The sequence below is a fragment of the Pristiophorus japonicus genome, chromosome 11, assembly GCF_044704955.1.
Source record: "Pristiophorus japonicus isolate sPriJap1 chromosome 11, sPriJap1.hap1, whole genome shotgun sequence".
NCBI lineage: Eukaryota > Metazoa > Chordata > Chondrichthyes > Pristiophoridae > Pristiophorus > Pristiophorus japonicus.
Genome location: NC_091987.1, coordinates 62,070,392 through 62,094,951, shown reverse-complemented (window position 1 = coordinate 62,094,951; position 24,560 = coordinate 62,070,392). Strand labels below are relative to the sequence as shown.

Sequence of the window (24,560 nt, the reverse complement as noted above, 5' to 3'; positions counted from 1 at the left end):
CACAAGAATCAGTATGGGGGCAGGGGATTTCTCTCGGAATTGGGCATAATTGTGGTGAAGACTAGAATTGTGGTGAAGACCCGCACCAGGACCCATACTGCTCGTTGCCTCCCATCCTCCCACATATAAATGGTTGGAAGGGCACGGGGCCAGGTGTCCTGGGGCCTGAGGTCCTGATGGACTTCCTTGCTCCCTGCCACAGTTGCTGTCACTTCCCGGGGCAGCCTTCTGGAAGGTGGCGGTAAGCCCCAGAAAGCAGCGGTAGATAGTCAAATGGAGGGAGAGAGCCCTGTAGTAGCCGCCTTTCTCCCCACACAATCCCAGAGACTTATCTACTAGTAGTACCACCCTACTGAAAGTACACCCTAAAGAGGAAAGCCCAGGCCAATATCTCCCTTCTGTAACATTCTGGAAATTAAGATGACTTGATGCGGGTACAGCTCACAGATCAAACTGTCGTAACACAAAAGGGGCAGGTCCTTAAAGCGGACATACAAGGAATAAAGAAAATACATGTTTTTTTTCAAGGATTATTAATGGGGTTTTATTTTTTTAAATACGTTCTGGACAGTTTTGTCATAAACTGGAAGCAGTGTAATGTCAATGCTAGTTATAATGGGTGACTTTAATATGCACATAGCTAATACGGTGGAGGAGGATTTTCTGGAGTGCATAAGGGATGGTTTTTTAGACCAATATGTCGAGGAACCAACTAGGGGGGAGGCCATCTTAGACTGGGTGTTATGTAATGAGAGAGGATTAATTAGCAATCTCGTTGTGCGAGGCCCTTTGGGGAAGAGTGACCATAATATGGTGGAATTCTGCATTGGGATGGAGAATGAAACAGTTAATTCAGAGACCATGGTCCAGAACTTAAAGAAAGCTAACTTTGAAGGTATGAGGCGTGAATTGGCTGGGATGGATTGGCGAATGATACTTAAGGGGTTGACTGTGGATGGGCAATGGCAGACATTTAGAGACCGCATGGATGAACTACAACAATTGTACATTCCTGTCTGGCATAGAAATAAAAAAGGGAAGGTGGCTCAACCGTGGCTATCAAGGGAAATCAGGGATAGTATTAAAGCCAAGAAAGTGGCATACAAATTGGCCAGAAATAGCAGCGAACCTGGGGACTGGGAGAAATTTAGAACTCAGCAGAGGAGGACAAAGGATTTGGTTAGGGCAGGGAAAATGGAGTATGAGAAGAAGCTTGCAGGGAACATTAAGACGGATTGCAAAAGTTTCTATAGATATGTAAAGAGAAAAAGGTTAGTAAAGACAAACGTAGGTCCCCTGCAGTCAGAATCAGGGGAAGTCATAACGGGGAACAAAGAAATGGCGGACCAATTGAACAAGTACTTTGGTTCGGTATTCACGAAGGAGGACACGAACAACCTTCCGGTTATAAAAGGGGTCGGGGGGTCTAGTAAGGAGGAGGAACTGAGGGAAATCCTTATTAGCCGGGAAATTGTGTTGGGGAAATTGATGGGATTGAAGGCCGATAAATCCCCAGGGCCTGATGGACTGCATCCCAGAGTACTTAAGGAGGTGGCCTTGGAAATAGTGGATGCGTTGACAGTCATTTTCCAACATTCCATTGACTCTGGATCAGTTCCTATGGAGTGGAGGGTAGCCAATGTAACCCCACTTTTTAAAAAAGGAGGGAGAGAGAAAACAGGGAATTATAGACCGGTCAGCCTGACATCGGTAGTGGGTAAAATGATGGAATCAATTATTAAGGATGTCATAGCAGTGCATTTGGAAAGAGGTGACATGATAGGTCCAAGTCAGCATGGATTTGTGAAAGGGAAATCATGCTTGACAAATCTTCTGGAATTTTTTGAGGATGTTTCCAGTATAGTGGATAAGGGAGAACCAGTTGATGTGGTATATTTGGACTTTCAGAAGGCTTTCGACAAGGTCCCACACAAGAGATTGATGTGCAAAGTTAGAGCACATGGGATTGGGGGTAGTGTACTGACATGGATTGAGAACTGGTTGTCAGACAGGAAGCAAAGAGTAGGAGTAAATGGGTACTTTTCAGAATGGCAGGCAGTGACTAGTGGGGTACCGCAAGGTTCTGTGCTGGGGCCCCAGCTGTTTACACTGTACATTAATGATTTAGATGAGGGGATTAAATGTAGTATCTCCAAATTTGCGGATGACACTAAGTTGGGTGGCAGTGTGAGCTGCGAGGAGGATGCTGTGAGGCTGCAGAGCGACTTGGATAGGTTAGGTGAGTGGGCAAATGCATGGCAGATGAAGTATAATGTGGATAAATGTGAGGTTATCCACTTTGGTGGTTAAAAACAGAGAGACAGACTATTATCTGAATGGTGACAGATTAGGAAAAGGGGAGGTGCAAAGAGACCTGGGTGTCATGGTACATCAGTCATTGAAGGTTGGCATGCAGGTACAGCAGGCGGTTAAGAAAGCAAATGGCATGTTGGCCTTCATAGCAAGGGGATTTGAGTACAGGGGCAGGGAGGTGTTGCTACAGTTGTACAGGGCATTGGTGAGGCCACACCTGGAGTATTGTGTACAGTTTTGGTCTCCTAACCTGAGGAAGGACATTCTTGCTATTGAGGGAGTGCAGCGAAGGTTCACCAGACTGATTCCCGGGATGGCGGGACTGACCTATCAAGAAAGACTGGATGAACTGGGCTTGTATTCACTGGAGTTCAGAAGAATGAGAGGGGACCTCATAGAAACATTTAAAATTCTGACGGGGTTAGACAGGTTAGATGCAGGAAGAATGTTCCCAATGTTGGGGAAGTCCAGAACCAGAGGTCACAGTCTAAGGATAAGGGGTAAGCCATTTAGGACCGAGATGCGGAGGAACTTCTTCACCCAGAGAGTGGTGAACCTGTGGAATTCTCTACCACAGAAAGTTGTTGAGGCCAATTCACTAAATATATTCAAAAAGGAGTTAGATGAGGTCCTTACTACTAGGGGGATCAAGGGGTATGGCGAGAAAGCAGGAATGGGGTACTGAAGTTGAATGTTCAGCCATGAACTCATTGAATGGCGGTGCAGGCTAGAAGGGCCGAATGGCCTACTCCTGCATCTATTTTCTATGTTTCTATGTTTCTATGTTCCTGTTTCCAATAAGTCTGTAATGCCGCGAGCATGCAGAAGCCAAGCGCAGGCAGCGGAAGGAGCGTGCAGCAAACCAGTCCCAACTACCCTTTCCTTCAATGGCTGTCTGTCCCACTTGTGACAGAGACTGTAATTCCCATATTGGACTGTTCAGTCACTTAAGAACTCATTTTTGGAGTGGAAACAAGTCTTCCTCAATTTCGAGGGACTGCCTATGATGATGAACAGCAGCATATAGAAGGAGAGCTGGAATCAGGACCAAGTTAGACTTTACATCCTTGAAATTGCTCCGGGATGTGAGCCCATGAGTTACGTGGGATTGCACACACTCATATCCTCCAGTGCTGACCTTGTTGAGAGTATGTAGGGTCAATGAGAGAGCAGCTCATTAACATGGGCCCTTTAGGTACAACTTGAGTGTCTTCCTGTCGAAACAGACTAGAAGCCCAGGTGTATGCAGTCATCTTTGGTTCAGTCATTCCAGGGAAATTATTTTTTAATATTTTTTTTAAGGTTCTTAGTCTTGAGGGGTTCAGGCATTTCCCTAGACTGGAGTCTCTTGTGGGGCCCACTTGCACCCTTCAGGAGCCAGTATGTCTCCTCTCACTAGGCATATGATCTTCCACTCCAGGTTTCCCGGGGGCTATGGAAGACCTGTCAGCAGCCCACGAGTTAAAATGTACTGGAAAAACAAAGCTTTGAAGGTGGCAGGACAGGCTTATAAAGCTGTTAAAAATAAATAGAGACATAACAACAACAATGGCAACTTTTTTTCTATTTATTAGCAATCTTGTTGTGCGAGGCCCCTTGAGGAAGAGTGACCATAATATAGTGGAATTCTACATTAGGATGGAGAAGGAAACAGTTAATTCAGAGACCATGGTCCAGAACTTAAAGAAGGGTAACTTTGAAGATATGAGGCGTGAATTGGCTAGGATAGATTGGCGAATGATATTTAAGGGGTTGACAGTGGATGGGCAATGGCAGACATTTAGAGACCGCATGGATGATCTACAACAATTGTACATCCCTATCTGGCGTAAAAATAAAAAAGGGCAGGTGGCTCAACCGTGGCTATCAAGGGAAATCAGGGATAGTATTAAAGCCAAGGAAGTGGCATACAAATTGGCCAGAAATAGCAGCGAACCCGGGGACTGGGAGAAATTTAGAACTCAGCAGAGGAGGACAAAGGGTTTGATTAGGGCAGGGAAAATAGAGTCCGAGAGGAAGCTTGCAGGGAATATTAAAACAGACTGCAAAAGTTTCTGTAGATATGTAAAGGGAAAAAGGTTAGTAAAGACAAACGTAGGTCCCCTGCAGTCAGAATCAGGGGAAGTCATAACGGGGAACAAAGAAATGGCAGACCAATTGAACAAGTACTTTGGTTCGGTATTCACTAAGGAGGACGCAAACAACCTTTCGGATATAAAAGGAGTCAGAGGGTCTAGTAAGAAGGAGGAACTGAGGGAAATCCTTATTAGTCGGGAAATTGTGTTGGGGAAATTGATGGGATTGAAGGCCGATAAATCCCCAGGGCCTGATGGTCTGCATCCCAGAGTACTTAAGGAGGTGGCCTTGGAAATAGCGGATGCATTGACAGTCATTTTCCAACATTCCATAGACTCTGGATCAGTTCCTATGGAGTGGAGGGTAGCCAATGTAACCCCACTTTTTAAAAAAGGAGGGAGAGAGAAAACAGGGAATTATAGACCGGTCGGCCTGACATCGGTAGTGGGTAAAATGATGGAATCAATTATTAAGGATGTCATAGCAGCGCATTTGGAAAGAGGTGACATGATAGGTCCAAGTCAGCATGGATTTGTGAAAGGGAAATCATGCTTGACAAATCTTCTGGAATTTTTTGAGGATGTTTCCAGTAGAGTGGACAAGGGAGAACCAGTTGATGTGGTATATTTGGACTTTCAGAAGGCTTTCGACAAGGTCCCACACAAGAGATTAATGTGCATAGTTAAAGCACATGGGATTGGGGCTAGTGTGCTGACATGGATTGAGAACTGGTTGGCAGACAGGAAGCAAAGAGTAGGAATAAATGGGTACTTTTCAGAATGGCAGGCAGTGACTAGTGGGGTACCGCAAGGTTCTGTGCTGGGGCCCCAGCTGTTTACATTGTACATTAATGATTTAGACGAGGGGATTGAATGTAGTATCTCCAAATTTGCGGATGACACTAAGTTGGGTGGCAGTGTGAGCTGCGAGGAGGATGCTATGAGGCTGCAGAGTGACTTGGATAGGTTAGGTGAGTGGGCAAATGCATGGCAGATGAAGTATAATGTGGATAAATATGAGGTTATCCACTTTGGTGGTAAAAACAGAGAAACTGACTATTATCTGAATGGTGACAGATTAGGAAAAGGGGCGGTGCAATGAGACCTGGGTGTCATGGTACATCAGTCATTGAAGATTGGCATGCAGGTATAGCAGGAGGTTAAGAAAGCAAATGGCATGTTGGCCTTCATAGCGAGAAGATTTGAGTACAGGGGAAGGGAGGTGTTACTACAGTTGTACAGGGCCTTGGTGAGGCCACACCTGGAGTATTGTGTACATTTTTGGTCTCCTAACTTGAGGAAGGATATTCTTGCTATTGAGGGAGTGCAGTGAAGGTTCACCAGACTGATTCCAGGGATGGCGGGACTGACCTATCAAAGACTGGATCAACTGGGCTTGTATTCACTGGAGTTCAGAAGAATGAGAGGGCATCTCATAGAAACATTTAAAATTCTGACAGGTTTGAACAGGTTAGATGCAGGAAGAATGTTCCCAATGTTGGGGAAGTCCAGAACCAGGGATCACAGTCTAAGGATAAGGGGGTAAGCCATTTAGGACCGAGATGAAGAGAAACTTCTTCACCCAGAGAGTGGTTAACCTATGGAATTCTATACGTTTCGGGTGGTCAAGGGTGATCCACACATGCGCAGAAGACAAAGAGGAGGAGAGACAGAGAAAGAGAGAGAGAGGATACAGAGAGAGGAGGAAAGCAGGAAAGCATATTAGAGACAAAGTTAAGAAAGAAAATAGATAAAAAGACATAAAAAATATAAAATGTCCTCATCTGACAGTGATGTGGAGGGGGGGGAGGTGGAGGGCAAAGCCGTTTTTGGATGAGGCCAACGAGGCGCTCGACCAGGAGGTGCACTCCCGGTGGGCCCAATTAACCCGTGGTGGGCGTGGGAAACCTCCACCCTGGGTCGACAGAAAGCTCTGGGCCGAGATCGCGGACGTCGTCTCCTCGGTGTCCCACGAGGCGAGGGGGCCCAACCAGTGCTGGAAGCGCTGGAACAGCCTTGTTGCTTCGGCAAGAGTAAGTACAGATTTTATATTGTCGTGATGCAAATTGTAATTATAATTATAATAGTAAATCTCCTGGATTGAATTTAATTTTGTTACTCTTACATACATATACATTCCCTGCTAAAATCTGAAAGGGCTATGAACCTGTGCCATATTTAAGTCTCTCTGGCTGCTGTCACTTACTCAGGGACCCAGCATGGCCTGGGGGAGAGCTGCCCTTGCTCACTGTCTGCCCTGGGACACTTTGGGACATTAGCTCCCGTCAATACCGAGTTCAATGGAGGTTGTAGTATAGAGAGATGTATGTGTCAAGCTGTGGCTCCTAAACACGCCGACCTTTGTTATAACCATACATCAATTGTGGATACTAACCCTATTTGCATGTAACTTTGGAAACTGTTGTCTTTCCATGATATTACCTAGTCAATTAGCTTATGCCATGCTCTTTTCACATTTGCAGAGGAAGCTATCTAACAACTGATCAGAGCAGAGGCGTACCGGAGGGGGCCCTGCCCAGCTATCGCACCTATCCGACCTCGAGGAACATGCGGCGGCACTTGTGGGCACCCACAGTCGCTCAGCCACCACCCGTGGTGTTGCAGAACCATCCCATGCGTCATGTGAGTAATGTGTCAAGCAGTGTTAAAGTAATGTAACGTCATTTAATTATAATATATGAATGATGTCATGTTATGCATGCAGCCTTTGTGCTACTCTCAGGTTGACAACAAAAGAACATAAGAAGTAAGAGCAGGGGCAGGCCATCTGGCCATCTATCCCCTTTTCTGTCCGCTCATCATAAACCCTCACTCCCTTATCATTCTGTCTATCTCCAACTGATTCAGCCTCCACAGCTCTCTGGGGGCAGTGAATTCCACAGAGATGTACTACTATATGTACGTCCATATGATGCATTAATATGTAACGTCTCTTGGTCACATTTATTGTAGTAGTGCTGTTCCTCCTACATATGCCAGTGCAGGGCAAGAATCCATTCTGTTCTAATTACCTCAATTGTGTTTTGCAGATCAACCAGCTCCAGAGACACAAAGGGAGGCATCACCATTGCAGGTGTCATTCACCACGGGTGGTGAAGAGGAGGAGACTACCGACCCAGAGGAGGAAGATGTTATGGAAACGGAGGAGGATGCCCCTTTCATCCCTTCGACAGTGGAACCTGTGGCCACTTTGTCGATTTCGACGGAAGAGGTACTGGGACCAAGTAGCATGCAGCCGGCGACGCCAAGGCGTTTTAGAGTGCACACGCCATCCCCACGGAAGTCGGATCAGCGAGTACAGCACACGCCTCCTTTGGCCTATCGGATTGAGGGCTTGATCGATTAGTCGCGAGCATCTCCAGGCGTTCGTGGTGTTCACGAGGGACATGTCCTGGGTGTGTGCTGTGCAAGCGGAGGTTTCGCAGCACATGCTCTTGGAGATGCGTGTGCAGACGCCCTCCATCGATGTCTTGCGGCATGCGTTGTTGGCGGGACACGGCACTGAACCCCAAGGTGCCGCCGTCACACCCACCTCGAGCACCAGTATACAACGAGTCAGGAGGAAGCACTTCCTTCTGACTCGGAAGACGATGCCCCAGCTTCGCCTTCCCCTTCAACACCCCCCCAATAGGCGATCGCGCCACCATCACCCCCACCACGGCAGGAAGTCTTGCCGTTGCCCGCTACACACCAGACTTGTCTCGGTACCCGGGGACCAAAACGGGGTGGGGTTAAGATGCGGGTGGGTATAGGATCTGGAGGGAAACATGGCCGCAGGTAGGGAGGGGGGTGTTTTATTGTTGTTATTGTTGTATTTTCTTATTGTTGTTGCTGTTTTTTAAATTTATTGTCGGGTGATTGTGGGGGGTAGGGGTTTGTTACAGTTGAAAAATATAATTACATTGTTAAATTATTAAAACATTTTATTGAATTTTACAATTGTTGTGCAGTGTCTTCTAATAACGTAAGTTAAGTTAAAACATTAATGCAACTGTTGTACAACAATGGCCAGGCCACCAGGGATGGCCTCACCTTGGCCAGATTTACTTCATTTGACACTGTATATCTTGGGTGGCACATGATGTGCCAGGTTGGCACCACTCCACACCAACACCATAAAGCATCCTTACAATGCCCAAGCTGTTCCTTTCACACTCATGACCATTGAGGCAGGGTGGGTACCGTTATGTCTCACCATTCACTGCAACTCACTGAGCCACTTCCAAAGGTGTACACAAATCTGTCCAAAAACGCAGTGTTGAAAATAAAAGTTTCAATGTTTGATAGTACATTAACACAAATTTTACATGAACATTGCATCAGATTAGATTATAACAGATTAGATCTCATTAGATAATATTATATTAGATTATATAATTACGTAACATTAGATCTGCTTCCTAATGATCAAAGCAAGTTTGAAAGACAAGAGTTATATTTTCTGACTAGCAGAAAGTCAGCATCAAATTACTGACACAGAGTAGAGTCAATTTTGCTACAAATAATAAACCTTCTCCCCACCCACCAAGGGTTATTCGCTCTTTGCATGAAGATGTTTCTAACATAAAGACTAATTTTGCCAGTTTGAACCTTTTATCCTGCTTTTGGTGTAAAAAGACATAAAGAACCAGTGGGTAATGCACGTTTGGGATTCAGTATCCTGCTGGCTATGCAATTTTATTCAATGTTATTTTGTTGATCACCACAGTGTACTGCAACTCCACATCATTTCCACTACAAATATCTCATTTTAATAATGATTAGCAAAGATTAATTATGAATTTTAAATTGCTGCACGGTTGATTACTAAAATTAAAAAGTCTTGGGAACTATTGAAAGCCAGCTGTTACATTTATAGAGACTTGTAGCATTTTGTAATCTATTTCTGAGTATAAGGAACAGCATACACATAGACACTGAATCAAATTATAAGCCCCTTAATGGCGTCTGTAGTGCCGAGTTCTGTGAAGAAGGCCAGGTAAAAGCAGCTTTTCTCCAGCGATGTCCAGCGATCTTTTCAGCGAGCGATCCGCTCGGCGATGTGTGGGTGATGTGCCGAAAGTTGCGCCGGGCGATCACCTCGGCGATCACCTCGGCGATGTGACAGGAAAGTTGGACCGGCAATTTTTCGGCGATGTTCTGGCCCAACTTTCCACTTTTTAGTCAAAATGGGCGATAGCCTGCCTTTTTGGGTGATATATGGGCATTAGCCCAGTGATCTGAAGTGGGAAGTCTTGCCTCTACAGGGACCTGTTCTTTGTTATCTTTTAGGGCATTATAATAGTAATATTTATTGTGCATCAATGTACAGTGCCGCTGTAACACTGGAATTTTAATGATTATTGTTGCCCAAATGTTTAAATTTCAGGGGGCACTGGCACCAGTACTGGTACAGGAAGGAACTGTACATTGGGATGGGCTCCACCTGAACCGGGCTGGGACTAGGGTCCCAAAACGGATGAATAGGGCAGAAAGAATATGTAGAGAGTCTACTCGCAATCATCAGCAAAGTGATGGAAGGTGTCGTCGACAGTGCTATCAAGCGGCACTTACTCACCAATAGCCTGCTCACCAATGCTCAGTTTGGGTTCTGCCAGAACCACTTGGCTCCAGATCTCACTCCAGCCTTGGTCCAAACATGGACAAAAGAGCTGAATTCCAGAGGTGAGGTGAGAGTGACTGCTCTTGATATCAAGGCAGAATCATAGAATCATAGAAAATTACAATACAGAAGGAGACCTTTTGGCCCAATGTGTCTGTGTCGGTCGAAAAAGCTACGCAGTCCAATCCTACCTTCCAGCACTAGGTCCGTAGGCCTATAGGTCACAGTTCTTCAAGTACTTTTTTAATGTGGTGAGGGTTTCTGCCACTACTACCCTTTCAGGCAGTAAGTACCAGATCCCACCACTCTCTGGGTAAAAAATATTTTCCTCATCTCCTCTCTAATCCTTCTACCAACTACTTTAAATCTATGCCCCCTGGTTATTGACCCCTCTGCTAAGGGAAATAGGTCCTTCGTATCTACTCATAATTTCCAGGCCCCTCATAATTTTATGCACCTCAATTAACTCTCCCTTCAGCCCAAGGAAAACATCCCCAGCCTATCCAATCCTTACATCTAAAATTTTCCAGTCCTGGCAACATCCTCGTAAATCTCCTCTGCACCATCTCTTGTGCAATCACATCCTTCCTGTAATGTGGTGACCAGAACTGCACGCAGTACTTAAGCTGTGGCCTAACTAGTGTTATATACACTTCCAGCATAACTTCCCTGCTCTTATATTCTGTGCCTCGGCTAATAAAGGAAAGCATTCCATATGCCTTTTTAACTGTCGTTTCGACCTATCCAGCTACCCAGGGCTATGGGGAATGAACATGGGAGTGGGGAGTGGGATTAATTGGATAGCTCTTTTAAAGAGCCAGCACAGGCACGATGGGCCGAATGGCTTCCATCTGTGCTGTAAGGTTCTATGATTCTATAGGGACTTGTTCTTTGTTATCTGTTAGGGCATTATAATAGTCATATTTGTTGTGCATCGGGTAAACACAGTGCCGCTTTAACTCTGGAATTCTAATGATTATTGTTGCCCAAATGTTTCAATTTCAGGGGATACTGGCACCAGTACTGGTACAGGAAGGAACTCTACCCTTGGTACGGGCTCCACCAGGGCCCCAAAAAAACAAGGACTTTAAACAAGTAAATAAGGGTGGGTGGGGGGTGGGGAAGTGGGTCTCAGATGGAAAAGGTACTACAAATAATAATTCTAAAACAAACAAAAGGGAAGAGAGCAGAGTAATCGTCAAAAATTGTGCGTTAGGCACTACAGTTAAGGGAAAACTAAAAGATGTAAAGTAATTAAATCAGGAGAAAGAAATAAGAAATAGGTAAGAAAAACATTAGAGCAGAAGGACAGGTTAAGGTGTATTGCCCAAATTAGTGTTGTTTATTTCTCATCTACATGTTGTTCCTTGGCGACATCATCTGAAAACACAGCATCAGTTTCCACATGTACGCTGATGACACCCAGTTCTACCTCAATACCACTTCTCTCGACCCTTCCACGTTCTCTAAATTGACAGACTGCTTGTCCGACATCCAGTTCTGGATGAGCAGATATTTTCTCCAATTGAATATTGGGAAGACCGAAGCCATTGTTTGCGGTCCCCGCCACAAACTCCCTAGCCATTGACTCCATCCCTCTTCCCAGCTCCTGTCTGAGGCTGAACCAGACTGTTCACAACCTTGGTGTCATATTTGACCCTGAAATGAGCTTTTGGCCAAATATCCACAGCATAACTAAGACCGCCTATTTCCACTTCCGTAACATCGCCCGTGTCCACCCTTGCCTTAGCTCATTCACTGTTGTAGCCCTCATCCATGCCTTTGTTACCTCTAGACTAGTCTATTCCAATGCACTCCTGGCTGGCCTCCCACATTCCACCCTACGTAAACTACAGGTGATTCAAAACTCGGCTGTCCATGTCCTAACTCGCATCAAGTCCTGCTCACCCCATCACCCCTGTGCTCGCTGACTTACATTGGCTTCCGGTTAAGCAATGCCTTGATTTTAAAATTCTCATCCTTCTTTTCAGATCCCTCTATGGCCTCGACCCTTCCAATCTCTGTAATCTCCTCCAGCCCCACTACCCTCTGAAACGCTCCTCTAATTCTGCCCTCTTGAGCATCCCTCATTATAATCACTCAACCATTGGTGTCCGTGCCTTCTGTTGCCTAGGCCCCAAGCTCTGGAACTCCCTTCCTAAACCTCTCCACCTCTCTACCTATCTTTCCTCCTTCAAGAAGCTCCTTAAAAACTACCTCTTTGACCAAGCTTTTGGTCATCTGCCGTAATTTCTACTTATGTGGCTCAATGTCAAATTATTTTATTTCATAATACTTCTGTGAAGCGCCTTGAGACATTTCACTACATTAAAAATGCAATATAAATACAGGTTGTTGTTGTTGTTGTTTATACAAATGCATGGAGTATAATGAACAAATTAAATGAATGTAGGTACAAATTCAACTTAGCTTGGATGATGTGGAATCTGTATGGGTGGAGCTGCGGAATACCAAAGGGCAGAAAATGTTAGTGGAAGTTGTGTACAGACCAGCAAACAGTAGTAGTGAGATTGCGGACAGCATCAAACAAGAAATTAGGGACACGTGCAATAAAGTTATCATGGGCGACTTTAATCTACATATAGATTGGGCTAACCAAACTGGTAGCAATACGGTGGAGGAGGATTTCCTGGAGTCTATTAGAGATGGTTTTCTAGACCAATATGTCGAGGAACCAACTAGAGGGGTGGCCATCCTAGACTGAGTGATGTGTAATGAGAAATGACTAATTAGCAATCTTGTGCGAGGCCCCTTGGGGAAGAGTGACCATAATATGGTAGAATTCCTCATTAAGATGGAGAGTGACCACAGTTAATTCAGAGACAAAGTTCCGGAACTTAAGGAAAGGTAACTTCGATGGTATGAGACGTGAATTGGCTAGAATAGACTGGTAAATAATACTTAAAGGGTTGACGGTGGATAGGCAATGGCAAACATTTAAAGATCACATGGATGAACTTCAACAATTGTACATCCCTGTCTGGAGTAAAAATGAAACGGGGAAGGTGGCTCAACCGTGGCTAACAAGGGAAATTAAGGATAGTGTTAAATCCAAGGAAGAGGCATATAAATTGGCTAGAAAAGCAGCAAACCTGAGGACTGGGAGAAATTTAAAATTCAGCAGTGGAGGACAAAGGGTTTAATTAGGAGGGGGAAAATAGAGTATGAAAGGAAGCTTGCCGGGAACATAAAAACTGACTGTAAAAGCTTCTATAGATATGCGAAGAGAAAACATAGAAACATAGAAACATAGAAAATAGGTGCAGGAGCAGGCCATTCAGCCCTTCTAGCCTGCACCGCCATTCAACGAGTTCATGGCTGAACATGAAACTTCAGTACCCACTTCCTGCTTTCATGCCATACCCCTTGATCCCCCGAGTAGTAAGGACTTCATCTAACTCCCTTTTGAATATATTTAGTGAATTGGCCTCAACTACTTCCTGTGGTAGAGAATTCCACAGGTTCACCACTCTCTGGGTGAAGAAGTTTCTCCTTATCTCGGTCCTAAATGGCTTACCCCTTATCCTTAGACTGTGACCCCTGGTTCTGGACTTCCCCAACATTGGGAACATTCTTCCTGCATCCAACCTGTCCAAACCCGTCAGAATTTTAAACGTTTCTATGAGGTCCCCTCTCACTCTTCTGAACTCCAGTGAATACAAGCCCAGTTGATTCAGTCTTTCTTGATAGGTCAGTCCCACCATCCCGGGAATCAGTCTGGTGAATCTTCGCTGCACTCCCTCAACAGCAAGTATGTCCTTCCTCAAGTTAGGAGACCAAAACTGTACACAATACTCCAGGTGTGGCCTCACCAAGGCCCTGTACAACTGTAGCAACACCTCCCTGCCCCTGTACTCAAATCCCCTCGCTATGAAGGCCAACATGCCATTTGCTTTCTTAACCGCCTGCTGTACCTGCATGCCAACCTTCAATGACTGATGTACCATGACACCCAGGTCTCGTTGCACCTTCCCTTTTCCTAATCTGTCACCATTCAGATAATAGTCTGTCTCTCTGTTTTTACCACCAAAGTGGATAACCTCACATTTATCCACATTATACTTCATCTGCCACGCATTTGCCCACTCACCTAACCTATCCAAGTCACTCTGTAGCCTCATAGCATCCTCCTCGCAGCTCACACTGCCACCCAACTTAGTGTCATCCGCAAATTTGGAGATACTACATTTAATCCCCTCGTCTAAATCATTAATGTACAATGTAAACAGCTGGGGCCCCAGCACAGAACCCTGCGGTACCCCACTAGTCACTGCCTGCCATTCCGAAAAGTACCCATTTACTCCTACTCTTTGCTTCCTGTCTGACAACCAGTTCTCAATCCACGTCAGCACACTACCCCCAATCCCATGTGCTTTAACTTTGCACATTAATCTCCTGTGTGGGACCTTGTCGAAAGCCTTCTGAAAGTCCAAATATACCACATCAACTGGTACTCCTTTGTCCACTTTATTGGAAACATCCTCAAAAAATTCCAGAAGATTTGTCAAGCATGATCTCCCTTTTACAAATCCATGCTGACTTGGACCTATCATGTCACCATTTTCCAAATGCGCTGCTATGACATCCTTAATAATTGATTCCATCATTTTACCCACTACTGAGGTCAGGCTGACCGGTCTATAATTCCCTGCTTTCTCTCTCCCTCCTTTTTTAAAAAGTGGGGTTACATTGGCTACCCTCCACTCGATAGGAACTGATCCAGAGTCAATGGAATGTTGGAAAATGACTGTCAATGCATCCGCTATTTCCAAGGCCACCTCCTTAAGTACTCTGGGATGCAGTCCATCAGGCCCTGGGGATTTATCGGCCTTCAATCCCATCAATTTCCCCAACACAATTTCCTGACTAATAAAGATTTCCCTCAGTTCCTCCTCCTTAATAGACCCTCTGACCACTTTTATATCCGGAAGGTTGTTTGTGTCCTCCTTAGTGAATACTGAACCAAAGTACTTGTTCAATTGGTCTGCCATTTCTTTGTTCCCCGTTATGACTTCCCCTGATTCTGACTGCAGGGGACCTACGTTTGTCTTTACTAACCTCTTTCTCTTTACATACCTATAGAAACTTTTGCAATCCGCCTTAATGTTCCCTGCAAGCTTCTTCTCGTACTCCATTTTCCCTACCCTAATCAAACCCTTTGTCCTCCTCTGCTGAGTTCTAAATTTCTCCCAGTCCCCAGGTTCGCTGCTATTTCTGGCCAATTTGTATGCCACTTCCTTGGCTTTAATACTATCCCTGATTTCCCTAGATAGCCACGGTTGAGCCACCTTCCCTTTTTTATTTTTACGCCAGACAGGAATGTACAATTGTTGTAATTCATCCATGCGTTCTCTAAATGTCTGCCATTGCCCATCCACAGTCAACCCCTTAAGTATCATTAGCCAATCTATCTTAGCCAATTCATGCCTCATACCTTCAAAGTTACCCTTCTTTAAGTTCTGGACCATGGTCTCTGAATTAACTGTTTCATTCTCCATCCTAATGCAGAATTCCACCATATTATGGTCACTCTTCCCCAAGGGGCCTCGCACAATGAGATTGCTAATTAATCCTCTCTCATTACACAACACCCAGTCTAAGATGGCCTCCCCCCTAGTTGGTTCCTCGACATATTGGTCTAGAAAACCATCCCTTATGCATTCCAGGAAATCCTCCTCCACCGTATTGCTTCCAGTTTGGCTAGCCCAATCTATGTGCATATTAAAGTCACCCATTATAACTGCTGCACCTTTATTGCATGCACTCCTAATTTCCTGTTTGATGCCCTCCCCAACATCACTACTACTGTTTGGAGGTCTGTACACAACTCCCACTAACGATTTTTGCCCTTTAGTGTTCTGCAGCTCTACCCATATAGATTCCACATCATCCAAGCTAATGTCTTTCCTAACTATTGCATTAATCTCCTCTTTAACCAGCAATGCTACCCCACCTCCTTTTCCTTTTATTCTATCCTTCCTGAATGTTGAATACCCCTGGATGTTGAGTTCCCAGCCCTGATCATCCTGGAGCCACGTCTCCGTAATCCCAATCACATCATATTTGTTAACATCTATTTGCACAATTAATTCATCCACCTTATTGCGGATACTCCTTGCATTAAGACACAAAGCCTTCAGGCTTGCTTTTTTAACACCCTTTGTCCTTTTAGAATTTTGCTGTACAGTGGCCCTTAAAAAGATTAGTGAAGACAAACGTTAGGTCCCTTGCAGTCAGATTCAGGTGAATTTATAATGGGGAACAAAGAAATGGCAAACCAGTTGAACAAATACTTTGGTTCTGTCTTCACGAAGGAGGACACAAATAACCTTCTGGAAATAATAGGGGACCAAGGGTCAAGCAAGAAGGAGGAAGTGAAGGAAATCCTTATTAGGCGGGAAATTGTGTTAGGGAAATTGATGGGATTGAAGGCCGATAAATCCCCGGGGCCTGATAGTCTGCATCCCAGAGTACTTAAGGAAGTGGCCCTAGAAATAGTGGATGCATTGGTGATCATTTTCTAACAGTTTATTGACTCTGGATCAGTTCCTTTGGACTGGAGGATAGCTAATGTAACACCACTTTTTAAAAAAGGAGGGAGAGAGAAAACGGGTAATTATAGACCGGTTAGCCTGACATCAGTAGTGGGGAAAATGTTGGAATCAATTATTAAAGATAAAATAGCAGCGCATTTGGAAAGCAGTGACAGGATTGGTCCGAGTCAGCATGGATTTACGAAAGGGAAATCATGCTTGACACATCTAGAATTTTTTGAGGATGTAACTGGTAGAGTGGACAAGGGAGAACCAGTGGATATGGTGTATTTGGACTTTCAAAAGGCTTTTGACAAGGTCCCACACAAGAGATTAGTGTGCAAAATTAAAGCACATGGTATTGGGGGTAATGTACTGACGTGGATGGAGAACGAGTTGGCAGACAGGAAACAGAGATTTGGGATAAACGGGTCCTTTTCAGAATGGCAGGCAGTGACTAGTGGGGTGCCGCAAGGTTCAGTTCTGGGACCCCAGCTATTTACAATATACATTAATGATTTAGATGAAGGAATTGAGTGTAATATCTCCAAGTTTGCAGATGACACTAAGCTGGGTGGCGGTGTGAGCTGTGAGGAGGATGTTAAGAGGCTGCAGGGTGACTTGGACAGGTTAGATGAGTGGGCAAATGCATGGCAGATGCAGTATAATGTGGATAAATGTGAGGTTTTCCACTTTCGGGGCAAGAACACGAAAGCAGAATATTATCTGAATGGCGGCAGATTAGGAAAAGGGGAGGTGCAACGAGACCTGGGTGTCATGGTATATCAGTCATTGAAAGTTGGCATGCAGGTACAGCAGGCGGTGAAGAAGGCATATGGTATGTTGGCCTTCATAGCTAGGGGATTTGAGTATCAGAGCAGGGAGGTCTTACAGGGCCTTGGTGAGGCCTCACCTGGAATATTGTGTTCAGTTTTGATCTCCTAATCTGAGGAAGGACGTTCTTGCTATTGAGGGAGTGCAGCGAAGGTTCACCAGACTGATTCCCGGGATGGCAGGACTGACATATGAGGAGAGACTGGATCGACTGGGTCTGTATTCACTGGAGTTTAGAAGGATGAGAGGGGATCTCATAGAAACATATGAAATTCTGACGGGACTGGACAGGTTAGATGCAGGAAGAATGTTCCCGATGTTGGGGAAGTCCTGAACCAGGGGACACAGTCTAAGGATAAGGGATAAGCCATTTAGGATTGAGATGAAGAGAAACTTCTTCACTCAGAGAGTTGTTAACCTGTGGAATTCCCTGCCGCAGAGAGTTGTTGATGCCAGTTCATTGGATATATTCAAGAGGGAGTTAAATTTGGCCCTTACGGGAGAGAAAGCAGGAAGGGGGTACTAAGGTGAATGATCAGCCATGATCTTATTGAATGGTGGTGCAGACTCAAAGGGCCGAATGGCCTACTCCAGCACCTATTTTCTATGTTTCTATGACATGGTAGCCATTACAAAGACATGACTGCAGGTCAGTCAGGACTGGGAACAGGATGGAAGCATAAAATTACAAAGAGATATTGACGCTGAGAATTTGCGCCCCATTTGGGGGCGATAACATCTGTGAGGTGGTTGTGGAAGTCCCGTCCCACTCTCAAAATTGGCGTTACCGCCCCCAAGAGGAAGTGATGTGCAAAGAAACACGCTCCACTTCCTCTCTGGGGCGCTAACGGGGTGGACAGGTTGGAAGCGGGGCGCAGCCCTACGCACTGGGCTGCATGGTGCTGCCCCTTAGGAGGTGTTCTCTCCTTCATTAAGGGGGAGGGCCCAAGCTGCCAGCTCTGCGTGGCCCTACCTGGACCATCGGGGAGCGGAGTGACTGGCTGCCAGACCCCGACATGGACCCTGCTTTCAAAGTGGCAACAGGCCGTGACAAGCAAGTCGGCACATTTGTTATTGACATGGCCGACAGCTCCCCTTTAACTTGCTCCCTGTGAGCCTCCTGCCACCCCGTTCCCCCCCCCCCCCACCACTGAAGCTGTTGCTGTCATCACCTGGCGCAGCTTCAGGGAGCGTGGGACAATTTTTGTTCCAGGGCGGAAACGGGGCGCTGCGCACGGTGATGACATTGCCATCACGGGCGCCACTGTGGAATTTAACGGGAGTCATTAGTGGTACTGCATCCAGGCAAAATGTAATTTGTGTCACGTTAGCGCCCCCCAGGGAACATGAGGTGCAAACGATCCCAACTTCTCCTGCTGATAGTTTAAATGAATGGGTGAAGCTGTGGCAATTGGATCTCAAAGTAGGCAAATGTGAGGTCATCAACTTTGGACCTAAAAAAAGATAGGTCAGAGTACTTTCTAAATGGTGAAAACTGTGGAGATCCAATGAGACTTAGGGGTCCATGTACATGGTTCATTAAAATGTCATCGACAGATACAGAAAATAATCAAAAAGACCTAGAACAGAAGAAGGTAGAATTTATGCTGCAGCTATACAAAGCCCTGGTTGGACCACACCTGTAGTACTGTGAGCAGTTCTGGGCATCACACCTTAGGGAAGATATATTGGCCTTGGAGGGAGTGCAGCGTAGGTTTACTAGAATGATACCTGGACTCCAAGGGTTGTATTCCCTGGATTTTACAAGGGTCAGGGGTGATTTGATGGAGATTTTCAAGATATTGAGGCGAATTGATAGGGTAGATCAAGATAAACTATTTCCGCTGCTTGGGGATTCTCGGACTGAGGGACATATTCTGAAGGTTCGAGCCAAGTCTTTCAGGAGTGAAAGTTGGAAACACCTCTACCCGCAAAGGGTGGTAGAAGTTTGTAACTCTCTTCCACAAACGGCAGTTGATTCTGGATCAATTGTTAATTTTTAATCTGAGATTAATAGATCTTTGTTAACCCAGGGTTTTAAAGGATATGGGGCAAAGGTGGGTATATGGAGTTGGCTGATGGATCAGCCATGATCGGATTGAATGGTGGAACAGGCTTCACTGTGCTTATTTACACGGGATCTTCTACATCCTTCTGAGCATGGGGACGGAGTCTAAACGCACCGCCACCGTCCTCCCCGGAACTGCGCATATGAACCCGACGTTGTAGCTGCGGATGTGCAGTAGAGGTTCCAAGCGCACATGTCCCTAGCTGCAGGGCTGCTGCCTGCAGCCTCAACCACACTTTCCGATCTCTCCCCGAACCCTCCAATCTCCCCTCTGGTCCGGACCCCGATCGCCACCCGATCCCGGTCTCCGATCTCCCCTCCAGCCTCCAATCTTACCCCCACCTCCCCCCTGTCTGACCTTTCCGATCCCTCCCTCCCTCCTCTCCTCTCCAGATTGAGAGGCTTGCTGACTGTTGGTTAGGTAAGCCCTCGGCACCAGGCCGCAGCTGGGAAGCGGAGACAAAAATGGTAATCAAGTTCTGCCGTTAAATTTGGCAGGACCTGAACGAAACAAGATTGGGTTGGGTAGGTGAGAATGAAGCTGGCACATGGGTTAAGGAGTGACAGCGAGCAGAGTGTGAAGAGTGGATGAAAATTAATCCAGGCCATGGATGAAAAAAATGGGAAGGGACAAGAGCAGAGCTGGGAGATAGATAAGAAAGTGGGAAGATGAGAATGGAATCAGCATGGTGTATACTGACAAGAACCTACACAAAACATAACTATTTATCTGAGCCTGGAACCTAATATTTTATCTTAAAAGTTAAAAGGCTCTCCTCGTAAAGATGCACTTCAATACAAGTTTCATAACTCCAATTAATAATAAGAATATTCCTGTAAAGAATAATCAGCCTTGTCTTTCCAGATACCAGTTGATGCGCCCTGGAACGCTCCCCATGCTGAACAATGGGATAAACTAACAATGCAACAGCTGATTGACAAATATTGCTGGACCAAGTAAGTTCTTTTTTAAATTATCCTTTTATTGGTAGTTTTCTCAGGTTCAATATACACATTCTTCAGTCCAGCTGGATCCACATCTCTGTTCCAGAGTGGATGGCCAGATCCTATACTTATGCCAACACTGCCTTTGTCCCCCCTTCGAGAGATATGAATGACTGCCCTGGTTGGAGTATCCAATTTGATTTATTTTCCCACCCCTCGTGCTCAGATGTAGAATCCCTCTGCTTGGCACAACTCAGATTGAGAATTGAGCACAAGAGGGAATTGCAGCATCCCACTCCACTCCACAATGCTCCAATGCTCAATCCTATCACCATGCTAGACCAGGTAAAACTATCTATTCACTTGCACAGCCATAGCTCTCCTGAGAATTACTGCCATTTACAGTCATTTTAAGAATAATTCCTGAACTTTGTGTGGACTTCTTGTTTATTTACCTGATGAGGACCAAATTAATTTATAGTTGAAGAGTAATTGTGATCAGTTCCTTTTAAAATATACAGTATTGAAAAGTATTGAGTCATGCAGATACCGTTAGCACAGAATTGCTATCTTATAGATCTTATATATTTTTTAATTTATTCGTTCATGGGATGAGGGCGCCCCTGGCAAGGCCAGCATTTATTGCCCATCCCTACTTGCTGTTGAGAAGGTGGTGGTGAGCTTCTTGAACCGCTGCAACCCGCGTGGTGATACTCCTTTGTAGCAGTTTGACTTGCTCAGCCATTTCAGAGGGCAGTTAAGAGTCAACCACGTTGCTGTGAGCCTGGAGTCACAGACCAAGTAAGGAAGGCAGATTTCCTTCCCTAAGAGACATTAGTGAACCAGATGGATTTTTGCGACAATCAGTTTCATGGTCACCATTACCGATACTAGTTTTAAAAAAATCTATATTTATTTAATTAACTGAATTTAAATTCCCCAGCTGCCATGGTGGGATTTGAACTATTGTCTCCGGGTCATTAGTTCAGGCCTCTGGATTACTAGTCTAATAACATAACCAGTATGCTTTCGTTCCCAGTGGATATTACGTTATGTACTCAAGATGAGAAATGGTCATCAGGCCTGGGTACACTCACTGAAGCTCTGTTACTAATGATGCGGAGAAGGGTGGGAGTGGGTGGATGCACTGAAGGTCAAGTCAAAGAAATGTACCATTCAGGAGGGTACATAGGGCTGGAGGATATTGTAGAGATAGGACGGGGCAAGCCCATCGACAGATTTAAAGATGAGGATAAGGATTTAAAATATGCTGCATGGATTCAGTGTAGATCAATGAAAATAGGAGTCATAGGCAAGCAGGACTTAGGCTAAGATTTTCCGGGGGGTCAGCGGGAGCATTCGATGGCGGGTCGGGTGGAAAAGTGTTTTCCCCCCCCACAGTGGGTTGAGACCGCCGCCACACACACCTTTCCCCGATGTCGGGTCTGTGAGCACTGAACAGATCCAACACGCAACAACGGAGGAACCAATTTAAATGATTAGTGGTTTATTTACAGCCACTTAACAAATTCTGCATTTCAAATATTTTGTTGTAATAACCTTTTGAATATTTATGGTCTGGCTTACTTAATCTGCACAATTGAGGAATTGTACCACACGTCAACTGCACTGTTTTCTGTGAGCATCTGATGAGTTTTCTAAACATTTCCCTCTTAATTTTAATCTGTAGGGTTGCCAAGCACTTTGCTACACTCTTTGTAAATGTAAATGTCACCTCTGAGCCACATGAAGTCTCTGCTCTCTGGTTCCTGTGGTATGTCAAGCAGTGTGGTGGAACAACACGGATATTTTCAACAACCAATGGTGGACAGGTGAGCAAACATTTTAATTGTTGATGGTCCTGATTTACTTGTTCCAGTACATCTTGTGAAAAGATTGACAATAAATAATGGTGGAGACATGTTTTTATGTGTATTGCCTGTGTAGAGTGGGGAAAAGGTGACTTGCATGGGTCAGGTGACACTCTTCTGACAATTGAAGCATTCATTGTCAATGATTGATTCTGAATTCGCATTCGATGTCTTTGATGTTGTTGTGGCAGATAATTTAACAGAGAATGTCGGATAGAAATTTTTCCTAAAAATTCTCTAAAAGCAACCTGAAAAATAACCAAATCTAAATTTCTATAGACATGTTCCTTTAAGAAAATGTTGCTATTCTGTATATGTGCCTCAGCAGTCTGTTAACAGAATGGCAATTGATTCTGTACCAACAATGTTTAAAAGCTTCTTCGGACAGTATTTGCAAATAATTGCCTTTGAAGGAAAATGTTATATGGATTTGTTTCGTCTTTGTAATTTCCAAATGATCTATTGGTTACAAATCTTACTGAATGGTTCAGTATCTGTAGCGTCCTATTTTCCTGGTCTGGTATTTTTCTGGTTGTGGCAAATCATTTTCCTATTAGTCTAAGTGTATACGTCCATAATGCTTGATATCCTTGGTAGTTTGATATTCCTGCCAATTTTCCTAAGTGGAAGAGTGTCTAATAAACTGTACTCTGCAGCCTTAAGCATGACATGAGTGGGATTGCATGCCACGTGACTCACAATTAACTTTTAACTATGTATGTTGCATCAGAATACTTGCGGGCTGCCCATATCCTGTCTACTCTAAAAGGTGGTAAATACCATGCTGTCAGACTGTTACATTCAGGGTAATTCTAAACCATATTTATTTACAAGTAATATAATCTCACTGAGACAGAAAGACAACAACAGGCACTGATGAATACAATTACTAAGAAAACAATCAAGATAGAATCAGTCCAAAAGGAATTAAAATATTTTCTTTAGAATGTACATTTGCACAGCCCAATAATCTGCAAGAATTTTTGAGGAAATGGATTTTTGTAGACTTCCTGATGGAATATTTGTCTCTGGATACTGCAATATTCTCAAAGCCTCCCTGATAAAGTGCAACATCCCCACTGACACCTGGGAGTCCCTGGCCAAAGACCGCCCTAAGTGGAGGAAGTGCATCCAGGAGGGCGCTGAGCACCTCGAGTCTCATTGCCGAGAGCATGCAGAAATCAAGCGAAGACAGTGGAAAGAGCGTGCGGAAAACCAATCCCACCCACCCCTTCCCTCAACGACTGTCTGTCCCATCTGTGACAGAGTCTGTGGTTCTCGTATTGAACTGTTCAGCCAGCTAGGGACTCATTTTAAGAGTGGAAGCAAGTCTTCCTCGATTCCGAGGGACTGCCTATGATGATGATGATTCCTGACTTCCACAAGGAGCCCAGCTGTCAATTGCCAGCAGAAGCCTTTCACATCACAGATGTTAATATAGCAACTTTAGGACCAATTTAGTGGTCCTGTATGCTGGGAGAGCAGATTTACAGAGGGGTAGAGGCGCTGCACAAGAAAATAACATATCGGATTAGAATGTTTTTAGGAGGGACAGAATGGGTAAGATAAAAGCAGGAATGGCAATGTTGGTTAAAGAGATCAGGGGGGACTGATTTAGTCAGTATGGTTAGAGATCAAGGGGCCGAAATTGCCCCCCCTCTTTAAAGTCCATTACCGCTTCTATGAGGTGGTAATGGTGCGGCGAGGCCTTTCCGACCGGGGGCAGGCGGATGGGCCGACCCATCAGAAATTGCCCCGAGCCGGGGGCGATGGAAACCAGTTTCCGCCCCGTCCCACATTCCCGCCCCGTCGGGCACGAGCTGACCCCTTACCGCCTGGCAGCTACTCCTTTCCGACCCGCGAAGGAAACTGCTCCACGGGAGCAGAGCCGCCGCCGCCACTCGGTGCCCCCGACAGCTTTTCCTGGCCCGGCCAAAGCACTCCCTGGTGGCCCAGTGGGTGCCACTAAAGTGGCTGCAGAGCTCGCAGCCGCCCTCTCTTTTAAGTGAAGAGAGGGATGTTGTGTCGTGTCTGACGTCATAAGTGTCACGCTGACCTGCTCAGCGCGGCGCTCATGACACCGCCCAACTTCCGCCCCGCTCCAAAAGCACTTCCGCCCCCAAACACCGCCGCAACAGCAAACGAGCAAAAGAGGGCACTTTCCCTCTATTCTCCGCCCCATGGATTCGGGCGGAGAATATTCATTTAATTCGAATTTTCCGCCCCGTTTGGGGCAGAGAGCAGTTTCGCCCCTAAAGGCTTTAAAAAAGAATTGTT

At 45.3% G+C, this 24,560-nt stretch overlaps 1 protein-coding gene across 2 annotated transcripts in view; it reads left to right on the top strand.

Moving 5' to 3' along the window:
• Nucleotides 1-24,560, top strand: part of mao (monoamine oxidase) — a 270,332-nt gene that overhangs the window by 187,259 nt on the left and 58,513 nt on the right. For both annotated transcript variants that reach the window (XM_070893439.1, XM_070893440.1), the window contains exons 5-6: nt 20,333-20,424; nt 22,103-22,244. In XM_070893439.1, coding sequence (XP_070749540.1) covers nt 20,333-20,424; nt 22,103-22,244 — 234 coding nt within the window. The remainder of the gene's footprint in view (nt 1-20,332; nt 20,425-22,102; nt 22,245-24,560) is intronic.